Source organism: Netta rufina (assembly GCF_964035555.1).
Source record: "Netta rufina genome assembly, chromosome: 11".
NCBI classification, from domain to species: Eukaryota; Metazoa; Chordata; class Aves; order Anseriformes; family Anatidae; genus Netta; species Netta rufina.
Genome location: NC_140134.1, coordinates 4,852,853 through 4,866,179, shown reverse-complemented (window position 1 = coordinate 4,866,179; position 13,327 = coordinate 4,852,853). Strand labels below are relative to the sequence as shown.

At 40.6% G+C, this 13,327-nt stretch overlaps 1 protein-coding gene across 1 annotated transcript in view; it reads right to left on the bottom strand.

Moving 5' to 3' along the window:
- MYZAP (myocardial zonula adherens protein) overlaps positions 1–7,604 on the bottom strand; it is a gene marked incomplete at its 5' end in the record, with an annotated part of 56,805 nt that extends 49,201 nt beyond the window's left edge. Inside the window, 2 exons of the mRNA XM_084293509.1 lie at positions 2,462–2,551; positions 7,521–7,604. Of these exons, the coding sequence (XP_084149635.1) occupies positions 2,462–2,551; positions 7,521–7,604 (174 nt within the window). The remainder of the gene's footprint in view (positions 1–2,461; positions 2,552–7,520) is intronic.
- Positions 7,605–13,327: the final 5,723 nt, after the last annotated feature.

The window sequence follows — 13,327 nt, the reverse complement described above, 5'->3', positions numbered from 1 at the left end:
GCTGAGTCAGGGAAGAGTCTCTCTCTCCAGCACTTGTCCTGCCAGAACAGGAGAGTGCCCAGCAGCCAAGCACAAAGTGCCTGACCTATCTGAGCACTCCAGCAAAGACTGGATGATCCCACAGGTTATGGAGTTTATTTGTGTAAGTCACACCAGTGCTTTGTAAATACCAAAAATAATTTCCAAAAGTTTTTCCTTTATATTTATTTTCTTAACACCCAACATTTAAAGACAGCACAGAACTCTAGCTTCCAACAAGTCCTGCTCTTCAGTTTGAATCTTGGTGAAGCTGTATTTTTTAACATTAAGTTGTAAAGCAGAAAGCAGAAAACTGAGCAGTTCTCTAATTTCTTTTTATTACCCTTATTTCCAAAAGAGGGACATAGTTCTTATAGCACTGTGTGAGTATTACCTAATATTTGTAAAATTCCTTATTCTCAAAGTGCTTTATAGAATTTCATTAACAGAGTCAGTTGAACATGGGTGGATCAGCAGAGATATCTGATCACTGCTTTCAGGAGATTTTGGGGTTTTTTTATTATTTTTTTTATTTTTTTTTAATATTTTTTTCAATCAAGTCTGAAGTAAGATAAAACTATCACAGCATGACTAGTCAGGAATCTTGTATGCACCGTAAGTTACTGTGTAACTAATGCAAATATATAAAGCAATACATTGCATAGACAATACAAATCTACAGGTAATAAATTACCTTCTTGTTTCAGAGGCATGAGAAAAAACAGTTCATGATCAGTGATTTATTGTGGCTGCTTCTACACCGTAAGATTATACAGTTTATAAAGTATGTAAAACACAAGTAGATGGCATAATTACTCTGTATTTTTTAATTGCTATGACACTGAATAATTAGATCCCATCTGGTTCTGAAGACTTTATGCACACTTTTGTATAAGTACTAAACTTCAGAAAATTACTCAGAACATGCAATAATTGAACTATATATAACTTTTTTGTTCTCGTCTAAAAGGACCCATCTCCTAAAAACCACCGTGCAGTATACTGGAATGTAGCATGAGCTGAATAATGTATTTATTACCTTTCATATCTTCTTAACATTCTTTGATATAAAAACCACTTGGATTTATGTGTATTAATACAATAATTACAATACAGTTATCATTAAACACAGAGTCTCACAGAGAAAAAAGAATAAGTCACATAAGAAAGTGCCCAAGAATTGTCCAAGCCCTAATCATTTACACTTCTTTCTCATTACTACACTACTCAGCACAGTAAAGTGAGTAAGTCATGAGTCAATTTCTATCCTCCTCGAAAACAAACTTGTATTGCTCTTAGGGCAACAGACGCATATGTTTAAGCTAGACTAAAGGTTTCTGCAAACAGATACAAACTGACAGAGAACTCTAAGTGGTGGGCAAAGATACTCTAACTGCTGCAACTAAACACCTCTGTACAAAATTAATTATCACAATTTATTGGTGGCCTAAATGTAGTTTGCATGAAGGCCTTTTTACTGCATTCTGTAAATAACATCTACAGATCCTCAAGGACCTATTACTTTGCCAGAGCAGTGTATGAAGATCTGAGTGTGTACAGGATTTCAGCACAACAAATGTCTGATAATGACTCTTTATTTTGACCATATTACTTAGCATTTGTTTTTATTTTTTTTTTAAATGTTTGTATTTCTGTTTCATTTTACTGTTACTTTTGCTTCTGAGTACCGCTACAAAATTATTTCAAAGAAATCCTATTGTTGTATTACTTCTTATTGTCATATTGCTATTCAGATATTTTACTGGTTAAACAAGACAAATTAAACATCTATCGCTCTGAAATAGCTCTTAGAGAACAAATTCTGTACCAAAGCAGCTGTAAGATTTTTTTTTTTTTGTGCATACTACTTGCTTCTATGAAGAATTGCCCTTCTAAACCCTTCTATGTACATGACCTTCAAATCACTTTCACTTCAAAACAACCTTGAATTCTTTGTTTTTTATTTCTTATTAGTATACCACTGGTTACCAAAATCAGCTGACACAGCAAAGCATCCAAGCCCCAGGCCAGCCAGCTCCCCTGCACGTTAAGGACCAAATCTTGTACACTGTTAAGCTTATGTGAAACAGAAGATCTCCTTCAGTCTAGGATCAAGATCCTGCTTAACACAAGACCCTGCTTGTTGACAGCAGTTTCCTACTCTTCCTGCTATACAAATATTAAATAATCAAGTCTTAAAAGTACCTTGGTCACACATCACCTTCAAAGTTTGCATTGTTAATCTACTATTGTCCTTCTATTTTATATGCAGTTTTCCTGTCGCCAACTCAGGCTCAAAGCTCACAGCTGACTTGTTCAGCTTTCGTATGTTCCTCAGTCTACCCAGATGATCTGGTTCCCAAAACAACTACGATCAGCTTTTGTGGATGTCTATATTTACTCCCTGTTTACACAGCGTTTAACTTTGATTGCTAAAACTTACGTTTTTCTTTCTTTCGGGTTCCTTTGCTCCCTGTTCAGGCTGTGAGCCTTCATCAGGTGGCACTGTTAGGCGTAATCTACAAACATTCATCTGAAAGAAAAACAGAAGTTTGCTTTTAGTTTAAAGAGTTACAAAAATTTTATTTTAACAACTTGTTTTGCAATATGAACTGTACCAACTTTTGGGTTTTCATTTACTATTTTGTATCTTCTGTCACATATCTGACAAAGAAAAAAATTATTTGTTAAAGGCTAGAGTTTTTTTTTTTTTTAGCTGGTGAGAAATAATTCAAGGGCGTCCCCATAATTACATACCTGAAATAGCAAAAATCCATTTTAATCAACAACGTGTTCTTATGTACTCATAAATGACATTGAGAGCTGAGATATCAGAACACTGAACATAATTTCCTAGTTTCTCAGTTTTGATTGCAGATTTGGCATACTTTTAATCTTCAAAAGTAATTATTTAGAGACAAAAAGTGCATTCTGGAGTGGATGCCCCTTTTTTAATCAGTACATATAAAAATATTTGGTTCTAGGGTACCTCATTACTGGAATTCCACTGAATTCAAACAGAAATATTATTGAAATATGTTACATACAAAGCTGCTTATAAATACTAAACGTAAAAATGCATCACAGAAAATTTAATAAGTCTTGTTTCCTATCTGACTTCAGAAAAGTCATCCTATTGCTGGGGAAACAAAAATGTCCATAAAAAGATCAATGTGAAATATAACCTACTCTTTAGCAGGTTACATGTGGAGGCTACTTTGTTTGTGCAGAGGGTTCCTCACTGTCAATTCATCATTAAGCTGTATGCTATCAACTCTGTAACAAGAAGCCTCATAGAAAGCAACAGAAGAAACAAAGCTTAGCATAAAAGTGGGTTGGTCATGCTTTCGTATTTCCCAAAGAATTCTGAAACAAAGAAACACATTTAAAAATGATGAGTCTTTGCACACTGGCTTTAGACACTGACTGAGTGTGCTGAGAAGAGAATACCATTCTTCCCTTAACTGCAGAAGCAGGAAGTGCTTCCCGCTTACAACGAAATTATCAAGATATATTAATAATAAACTCCTCAACATTGGAGCTCATTGACTCACATGGTAACTAATACCATGTTTTCTCACCTATTTGAATTTCTCCTTGCTCTTTCTTCCTATTAGCTTAGCAAGGCTTTTTCCTCTAAAACATGAGTGTTGATAACAAAAAGGGAGAGTCTGGCATTCTTCCATGTAGGCAAACAAAGAAAGACCAGACTCATAAATAGGAAATAGGACTGAATTTGTGCTGTGCTGTGCAGGAAGTGATAGATGAGGCCAAATTTTCCCTACAGTGATTTCAGTGAAAGAAAATTGGGTTAAAAGAAATGAAGGGATTGTTAGGATAAAACATGAGAAATACCCTCAAAGAAACAGAAAAAGATACTGACTGGCAACTCAATGTGAGGAGAAATGAAGCTGTATAAGATTCTCTGAAGCTGGCAAATGGATTGCCTGTTAGTCAGTATAGGACTAATTATAGCCAACACATTTATAGATTCACAGTGCAGTGATTGTAAATAAGCAATTATTCCTGTGCGTGTACACCAGTTAGTGAATCATGACTGCCTGTCACATTACAGCGATTTGTGTGTTACAGGGTTACCATGAAGGAAATCAGAGAAGCCCAGTACAGAGAAAAAGTAAGTTGTAACAACTAGCTTGGAAACATAAGGCAGTAGCAAGAACTTGCTGCGACTAGGAGCACTCTACAAAGGGTTATTATTTAAACTGTTTTTCTTGCCCTTTTCTTTTCAGACTGCCTTCTTATTAACTCCCTGAAGCGCACTTTTATTCCTTTTCCATTTTCTTTTTTTTTTTTTTCCAAGCTACCGCCAAATTATTAAAACACCTCGAACAAGTTCATATTTTCAGCAGTATTTCTGACACAAAATGAAGATTCAATGTTTCACTTTGCCTGCTGCACAAAAATGCCAAGCAGAGGGTGGCATTAGCAGACATCGGAGAATTCCAAGCTTGGAGTCACACCCAGCGGGGCTTGTGCAGCAGTGGCAAAGTACCTCCCAGTTTTGAATTCCTTGCTAGGACAACCTTATATAGGCTGTACTCTTGTCATTGTTTATAACAATAGCCCTACCACGGCATCCCTGGGGAAAGAGCAGCAAATGTATAAATTCACTCCTCCTACTCCTGGACCACAGGTGATGTACTCTACCTAAGGATGGAACTACAGACCAATCTGTTGAAATTCAACAACACTATGGAGATCAGAAGGGAAAAACAACAGGCACCACTTTCCCTTCAACCTTCAGAAGGGATGGATATTGTGTCTATAGTGTTCTTGCTATGTAGTGTTTCCTAAAGAAACACTCTGTTGGCAAGTTTACGAGACCAAATGAATGAGCAGGTTCACATGGAAATCACAGCTAGCCCTCCCCTAACAGTAAGACATGGCTGAAGTGATGACTTAAAATGGAAATGAAATCCTAACAGGAAGAGCCTCAACTCAGTGCCAAACAGTGGAAGAATAACGTGCAACTGAGGATGAAGCAGTAATTTACAGAAACAATTGGGTTTTGTAGGGAGAAACCCAGGAGGAGAATGAAAGAGAACTCCACAAGCAGGGAAAAACTGTGATTCAATTTCCTTCAAATGGTAACTGGCAGTAAGAACAAGCAATGAAAAACTGAGGGACAGATGTGGCTTTCACCCTACCTTTATGTCACCAACATTGCAACTTTGTGAGCACAACTTCTTTTTAAAAGAAATAGAACGCGTGCAAGCATCAAGTTTTCTAGACTATCAAATTTGAGTTTGGTTTACAGCATCAGTAACTTTGACAAGCCAACAAAATAATTTTCATCGTGCTGGCATTTTATGCTCACTCCTGGATTTTGACACCAGCACCCCACAAGCAGTATTTCCAGAGCGCATCTGACATCATTTGCAAAATGAATATGCAGACAGGAAAACAAAGACTGGAAGGTTCACCCCACCACAACACCAGACAGCAAAAGTTTGCTGACAGCAATGGAAGTTAACAGGTGAAGACATAGTCTTTTATACAGCTTCTAAGAAGCTAGTGGGACAGCATAAGTGAGAGGTGCTGCAATATGGCAGTTAAGAAAAAGCCAATCTAGGTTAGTTAAAAATGTTAAGAATTCATGGCCCAGATCCACAATCCACATTCATGTTTACCATCCTACTCAAATCACTAGGGTGCAACTTAAGATAAATACAGATGACAGATTCAGTTTGAGCAATGTTCTTCAGACTCTTCTCCCCCTTTTCCAAAAACCAAAACACCCAGAAAGGGATTGACCATAGTTAACTATGTACTGAAATAATTGCAACGCTAACGTTGAAATAACGAGCATTGGTTTGATAGAATAATTAAAGTTACTAGCACAGCAATAGAAAGATAAAAGCTGCTCTATTAACAACCAGTCCCGATTTAAGATTTTTACAGTACCCCCAAAAAGGAAGATGTGGTTCAGTATCAATCTTAACTTCAACTTTGGAGTTAACAATACCAGAATCTATTTTCAATGACCAAAAATCACTTCCTTTGCCTAACACCAGATATTAGTTTTAGAGTTTTGAAGGTGAGAGCAAAAATAAAGTAGTTTTTTAATTTCAGTCGGTCTTAAAAAGCAAAGAAGAAAGTACTTTCTCTGGTCATTTATCTGCTGATTTTAAGTCTGCTTCATTTAGGAAAACTCCACTGTGAGACTGCCCACTCCACCACAATTAAAGGACACTTTTCCTGTGACCATAGGCATGCAGGAATGTGACACACATCTTTCACTTATTCTGCAGTTATTCTAACTGTCTTCCTCCTGTCTTTCAATAACTCATTGTATGGGACACACATTTCCCTACAAAAGGAACAGCAGTTTCCCTATGGCTTTCATTTGCAAATTAGATTTTACCAGTTTATTAAATAAAGTTCATTTTACATTGTGCTTGGCAAGTACTTCCTGGGCATGAAAATAAGAAAATTAACACCTGAAGACAAATTATCTTACCTTCAATTTCTTTAAGAAATACTAAAACAGAAAACTCAATGGGAATGCAGTAGACGTACTGAACACAAGTATGATTTCCCAGTCATCCTAAGTTTTCCACACGCATGAACAATTTTATTTTATTATCAACCTGAAATTTTGTATTTCCTAAACCAAAATTAAGAGTTACCATATAGAGGTCAAAGATGTATTTTTTTTTCCTGTGGCAGAACCTACTTGCATGCTACCACATGAAACATACAGCAACGTGACATTCTTTGCTGTTTTTATCATCCCTGAGAAACTCAAATTTTTGGAGTGTCAAACCCATGCCTAAATATTTTGAGATGCATCATGATCACAAAATTGGAATTCTTTGGAAGAGCGAGCTTACCATTTGATTTTGTTGATTTATTTCTTTACCCATAGAACGTGCAGCCCCAGTGATAAGTGTGGCTACTGCAGCGCGAGGGGACTGTTTAGAGCAGGGTGGCTGCAGAGACACTGCTGGCTTATCTGCCAGAGTTCTAACAACTTTTTAGACATGTTTCCCAGCAGATCAATTCATCAGTGTTATTTACCTTAGTTACGAAACTTACAAAAAGTTAGTAAATCATATTTCTGTTCCTGAACTGATTTTAAAAGAAATGACCTTTACCACCTAAATCACTACGGCAAGCTTCCTCGTGATGGAAAGTCTCGGCGGGCAAGTTCTCAGCTGTAAATAGGAAGACGCATTTCAAGAGGAAAAGAGTCTCTAACACATGCCCAGCTCCCTCACAGGTTTCCAGAACGGCCAGGGACCGCCCGGCGCTAACAAAAGCCCAGCAGGACGCCCCAAAGGCTCTGCCCTTCCCGGCACCTAGCAAAGCCGCGCAAAAAGACGTTTCCGCCAGCTCCGCGTGAAAACCCCGCCAGCGAGGAGCAGAAGAGCCAGCGAAGCGCTCCGCCGCCAGCCCCAAAGGGGACGGAGCCGGGGGGCCGAGCCCGCCGCCTCGCCCCGCGGGACCCCCCGGCCGTCCCCCCGCGCTGCCCCGCGCACCTTCCTCCGGGCGCGGCCGCTGTCCCCGCCCGGCCTCCTGGGGGTGGTGGCGGTGACGGTGAGCCCGGAGCTGTAGCGCAGCATCCCCGCGGGCCGCCGGGCCGCCGCTGACTGCGGCTGCCTCGGGCCGGCGGCGCCGCTCGGCTCCGCTCCGCCCCGCGCACCCCGCCGCGGGCGGCCGCAGGGGCCGGGCTGCGCAGCGGCTGCCCCGGGCGGGGCGGGCCCCGAGCGGCGGCCGCTCGGCTAGCGAGAGAAACGGGCGAGCCCCCCGCCCGGGGGGAAGTCCCGGGAGGGGCCGGCAGCGGGGGTCAAGGCTCCGGTAGCCGGCGCCGAGCGCTCGGCCCGCAGGGAGGTGGGCGAGAGCTCAGCCCCCGGGAAGCGGGGGAGGCACAGCCCAAGGAGCCGCTGCTGTGGGGAGCAAATACACGGAACAGCAGTTCTGAGACGGGTTATCCTTCCTCTCCCTGTAATTACCTGGGAATAATTAAGACCACAAAAGAGCACGCTTATGGCTATGTGGTGTCCTTGCCCACTAAGATGCTAAGGAGCGCGCTGCTGCGGCTCCGTGCTGCTTCCCGAGCCGCAGAAGGACAAGGAAAGGGAAGCAATTTGCTGCCCACTCTCGGTGCACAAAGTGTCCGTTCGCTTCCACCTCTCGGTTCCCTGTCCCTAGGGCAAGACTCTGAGCCATCAATGTGATACGATCTGAGGAAGAGAGGAAGAAAGTGTTGTGCAGGCCTGGAGGAGGGAACGAAGGGTCTGCACTTCGGATTCAGTCTTCTCTCTTTTCCCAGCTACTGTTCTCTTCTCCCCCTGAGGAAGGTAATACAGCACCAGGCAATGAGCTAGAACAACCACTGGTATTTGGATTTCTCGCAAGTTGGGCTCAATGTTACGTCTACTGTTTTGTGTGAAGATGTCCCATGCCCACAATCACATTTCCACACAAGTCATCCATTGTCCTAACTCACACCTGCTTTCAGAGGGGGGTTGCAGGTGGAGGATCCCTTTCAATAACAGGGATGTACTTTTTCAGAAGTACGTCACTTTCTTGCTGGGCTGTCTCTCAGCAGCGGCCACTACTTGTTCCTGGCAAGCAGAAATGTCTCAGCTTAAATGCTGGTGTGCAGCCAGCCGAGGGCCTTCGTGTGGTTTCAGCTGCAAAGACTTTCACATACCTGTGAAGTTCTCCTTATTAGTGAGAAGCCTTCAGAACTTCATTCCCCTCTGAGAAAATGTGTGTACACAGGGCTGTCTAGTCATTGCCAGGCACAGACAGAACTGCTTTTCCAGGCACAGAAACTAAACTTGCACCACACTATGGGAAAGGACCTTTCTTCCCGTGCCCAATTATGATGAAGTGAGGTACACTGATCTGGTCTCTGGGAGAACTTGCATGATCTGCATCAGCTTTGAGAATTATGATTAATTTGATGGAAATCTTTTTGGTGCAGATGGACAGAAAAGACTTGTCCATGGGTAATACAAAGACCAATAATACAAATCCAGTTTGCTTAGCTTTGTCTAATTTGCTAGCTGCTTTTCCTATTTCTTAGAAAATAGCAGCAGGCCATGTCTGCCTCATATCCCAATCTCTCTTTCAACTGGGGGATCTTCTGCCTTTGGGCATATCCCCAAATTAAAATCCTCTAAGAAAGAATAACCTGTATGCAGAGTTAGTAGTCTGCTTTTGTTTGGATGCTTTAAGAATCATCTCCTTCCCTTTCCCCAAATCAGCAAGCTGCACAAGGGTAGTGAAGAGTCTAACTTGCTTTCTACCTTGCTGATTTAATTGGCTGTGTATCCTGTGCACCCACCTATAGTTTCTTCAGCCATTTTGCAGGCTGCGTGGTCCTATGTGCATAGTAAACATTTGAAAATGTCTCAATCTCTAAGCTCTGCCAAGACAGAAAAGAATCTGTAGAGGTAAGACTCAAAATCAAACAAATCCAAAACAAAACAAAAAACACCAAACAATACCAAACAAACATCTCTTTGCATGGAAGCAACATTTGGAATAGCAACTTTCTCTCCCTCCCCAAAGCTCAGATACACTACAGAGATTATGGATGGAACTGCTGGTATTGAACAAACATCTGGTACCCCAGGTACGAAATAAGAAGCTCAAGAGAAGATGTTGCAGAAATGTGAGACATACATAGAAGGGCTGCAAAAAAAGTTCTAAGTTGCAGGATACGCTGCTTACGAAAGATATAAATGTTCTCAAAAAGCAGTTGGATAAACTCACGGAAGACAAGCTACAAGGACTGTAAATCACAAATATATCAATACAACTACCAACTGACTCAGGAGGTCCTTGAATTTTAAGGTTTGTTTTCTCTCTCACCCCTCATGGAGATGTAAGTCAAGAAGCGACATGCCATAGACAATCCATTCCCTCTTTCAATCCCTGAGAGATGAGGGAGAAATATCTGCTCGGTTTCAGCTTGGACCTGTGACCCTACCTGGCTAGCTCTGATAAAGTCTGAAGTAGATTTGCCAGGATTTACAGCTCTTATTCCCTGCAAGGGTCATAGCACCCTTCTGCAGGCACTTCTTGCTGTCTGTGCTTTGGACATGGCACTAACTTACAGAAACAGGATGGGGGAATGGAAAGCAAATCACCACTTGATTAGTTTGACTAAACCAACACTATTCTTTGTATTTTTACACTTGTGCAGACTGCATAAAACATATACACAGCCATACAGACTGCTCAGACCCTATACAATGTGGTGGCAGAAAATAATCTAACCAGGATGGATGAGCTTTTAGTTCAAAACCTTCCAGTGCTTTGTGAACGCAATGATCCAAAGGAACAGCAGGTTAATTACAAGCTGACACTATAATGTGAATATCTAGGGCAATACTTGTTGTGAAACAGCTAATGTGATTATGCAGAAACTGTTTAAAATTTGAAGTGTAAGTACCTTTTATCCACCAGCATCACTCGTCTAGGAGGTAAAAGGCTGTTATGCTGCAGGAGAAATGAAACAGTGTCACAGAAACAACAGGCCTTTATGTTAAAAGTCACAAAATGAGCAACAGGACATACAATACATGGAGTAGGGAATAGGTCTCCCCTCACAGAACAGCAAACTGTGTCAGCAATACTGTTGGACTAGGCAGCCTGGCCTTACCTTAACAAATCGCCTCAAAGTGGCCATGTTAAAAGGCTCATTTTTTTCATCGATATCTTCCCTCCATCTTCAGACTAACAGCTGACAGAGTCCAGAGGAAAAATCCCAGTAACACCTTATCAACTGGAATATTAGTCCTGTGGGATTGGGGAATAATTGTGGAGTTACAAATTGTGCAAGAACTCACACAAATGGTCATTAAGGTTATAAATTCCCATTTGTATCGCTACAAAAATGAAGTGTTATAATTAACTTCTAATAGTCTTCACTTTCCAGAGGGATTAAAATCTGTTCTGCCTTCTTCATCCCGAAGGCATGAAACCCATTTATAGCAAAGACTGTCAAATGGACAGATGCATATAAAATATTTCAAAACCAGACTTGTTAAGACCCGTGAGCTTGATCACCTATTTTTCATCAGAGCTGTTCTTTTTTTTTTTTAAAATTTTTATTTTTTTATTTTTATTCTCCCCCGCCCCCGACTAGCTTTCACCTTTGTATTCTATAGATAAGCACTTAGCTCAGTATCATGTAACTCTCAAACTTTCTTTTTTGGGCATTACAGCTAGCATGAAAATGTTGGCCTGTTAACAGACATAAAACAGCTTGTTTGGGGATGGTCATCTGAAACTGAGCCTCCAAATTCTGTATTTGTAGGCCTCGTTATATGCAGTATACAAACCAAAGTATAATATTGTACAGTTCTGGTCTTGAGCAATATTTGTATCTTGCACTGGCAAATACGCCTTTGCTACATTTTGGAGCTAGTCTGGTTTGCAGTTAGCCTTTTGAAGTGACATAGCACAGCTATCTGAATATCCAGCTTGGGTTAGCTACAAGCATCAAATCACTTCTCAAACCTTTTGACATAACTGTTTGCTGTCACATAACACTCTCAGTACATGGCAACTACAGGATTACTACAGAAGCTCAGAACCTCCCCTGCTGATCTCAGATACACACATCTATAATTAGGAATTCTTACACCAGGAGTTTGAAATGCACAATATATATTTTATTTTGCAAAGCCTTCAGTACCCATTTTGTGTGATTATTTCAGTTACGGTTGAACTAAATCAAAAAAGAAATTCCTAAGTTACCTGCAATAGCAGCTCAATGCCACTTTTACGGGTCATCAATCAGTGACTATCATTTCAGTAACAGTTTTTCTTTTAATGCTTTCTGTTCGTAGTTGTTTTCTTACTTCCGAATTACAATCCATCTTCCTGCTGAGGTTCTCAAAGTACTTTTTCAACTATGTATCAATGAACTCACAGAATCCCAGATAGCTCAATAAATAAATAATACAAGGCAATGGTAACTACCATTTACTGTAGAAGAGAGAGAAAGGACAAAACAGAATGGGTTTGTCACTCAAATTCGTATCTGGACAAGAATGCAGAACTGGCCATCAAAGCTAATTAGGTAATGGTAACATTTTTCAGTCACTAACTCTTTGGTCTCTAGGTAGCACCACCTCCCATTTTGCTGAAGCATGTATGGCATCAGTTCAGTTCTTGTTCAGCAGAAGTACCACCCCTTGATTCATCTTCACCATTTCCTCTTTCACATGAGCTTCCTGTTCAGTTAGCATATGGTCACAGCCCATTGCAATGTGCCCTGAGATAGATACGCAGTTCTAGAAGCCTGTCATTCTTCCTTCAGCAGTAGGCTTTGTTTTAGTCAGCCTATGCTATGCAAGCAGGACAGTTCAATATAAACATCACGTAAAAATAATGCAGCATAGGAGTAGCAGCATTGCTCATGCAGGGGTGTGACTTGGCCAGGTCATATAATTGAACTGGTTAAGGTAGGTAGGAGAGCAAAAAACAGGCACGCCCACCATTAGCACCACAGTTATATTGTTGGGTAGTTGCTTTTAAAACTATTCCACTCCCTAGAGATGATATCAAATGATAGATCTCTTCCAAAAGGTTATTATTTTTTTTTAGTACTGTTATTGTGGCAGGAAACAAGTAAATTTTAGAGGCAGAGGTAAACTATGAAGTACAAGTTCTACAGATGAGAGCAATGGACATGTTTCAGGGACCGAGAGTGTTAAAGACAGGAAATCAATACATATATTTTGTTTCCAACTTGCAAAGGGGAAATTTTGCCTTAGTTCTTCATTTCTCCATAGGAAATGAAACAGAAGAGGAAGAAGGGGGAAAAACTACACTCTGTTCCATTTTATGATAGAAGACTGGAATAAAAAGTAGCAGACTTCAGCCCTACTTCAGGGCAGAGGATGATGGAATATTTTTCTAATCAATAAAAGCAAACAGGCATTTTCTTGAGCACCTGCACAGATACTACAAAAGTTCTTTGTTGTCTGGCTGTGCCTGGTTTTAGACCTGGTTTAAGGCCTCCACTCCTCTTTCCCCATCTCAGAATGATGCTCACGGTGCTTTAGCAATTATTAGTGATTTTCACAGCCCATTGCCTGTTCACACCCAGAGCTGGCACATGCATAAAAGTTGTGAAGTCGAAGATCTCATCCTCTTATTTTCTTTCTAAATACTACTAAAATGTTTATTAGAAATCGTGTAAAAAGAAAATAAGGTGGAAGGGCAGGAGTTTTAACCATAAAATACCAGATCATACTGATTCTTGATATCAGGCAACTATCATCAGGAAAACTTTGGTCCCTCCAGCCCTAAAAAATAT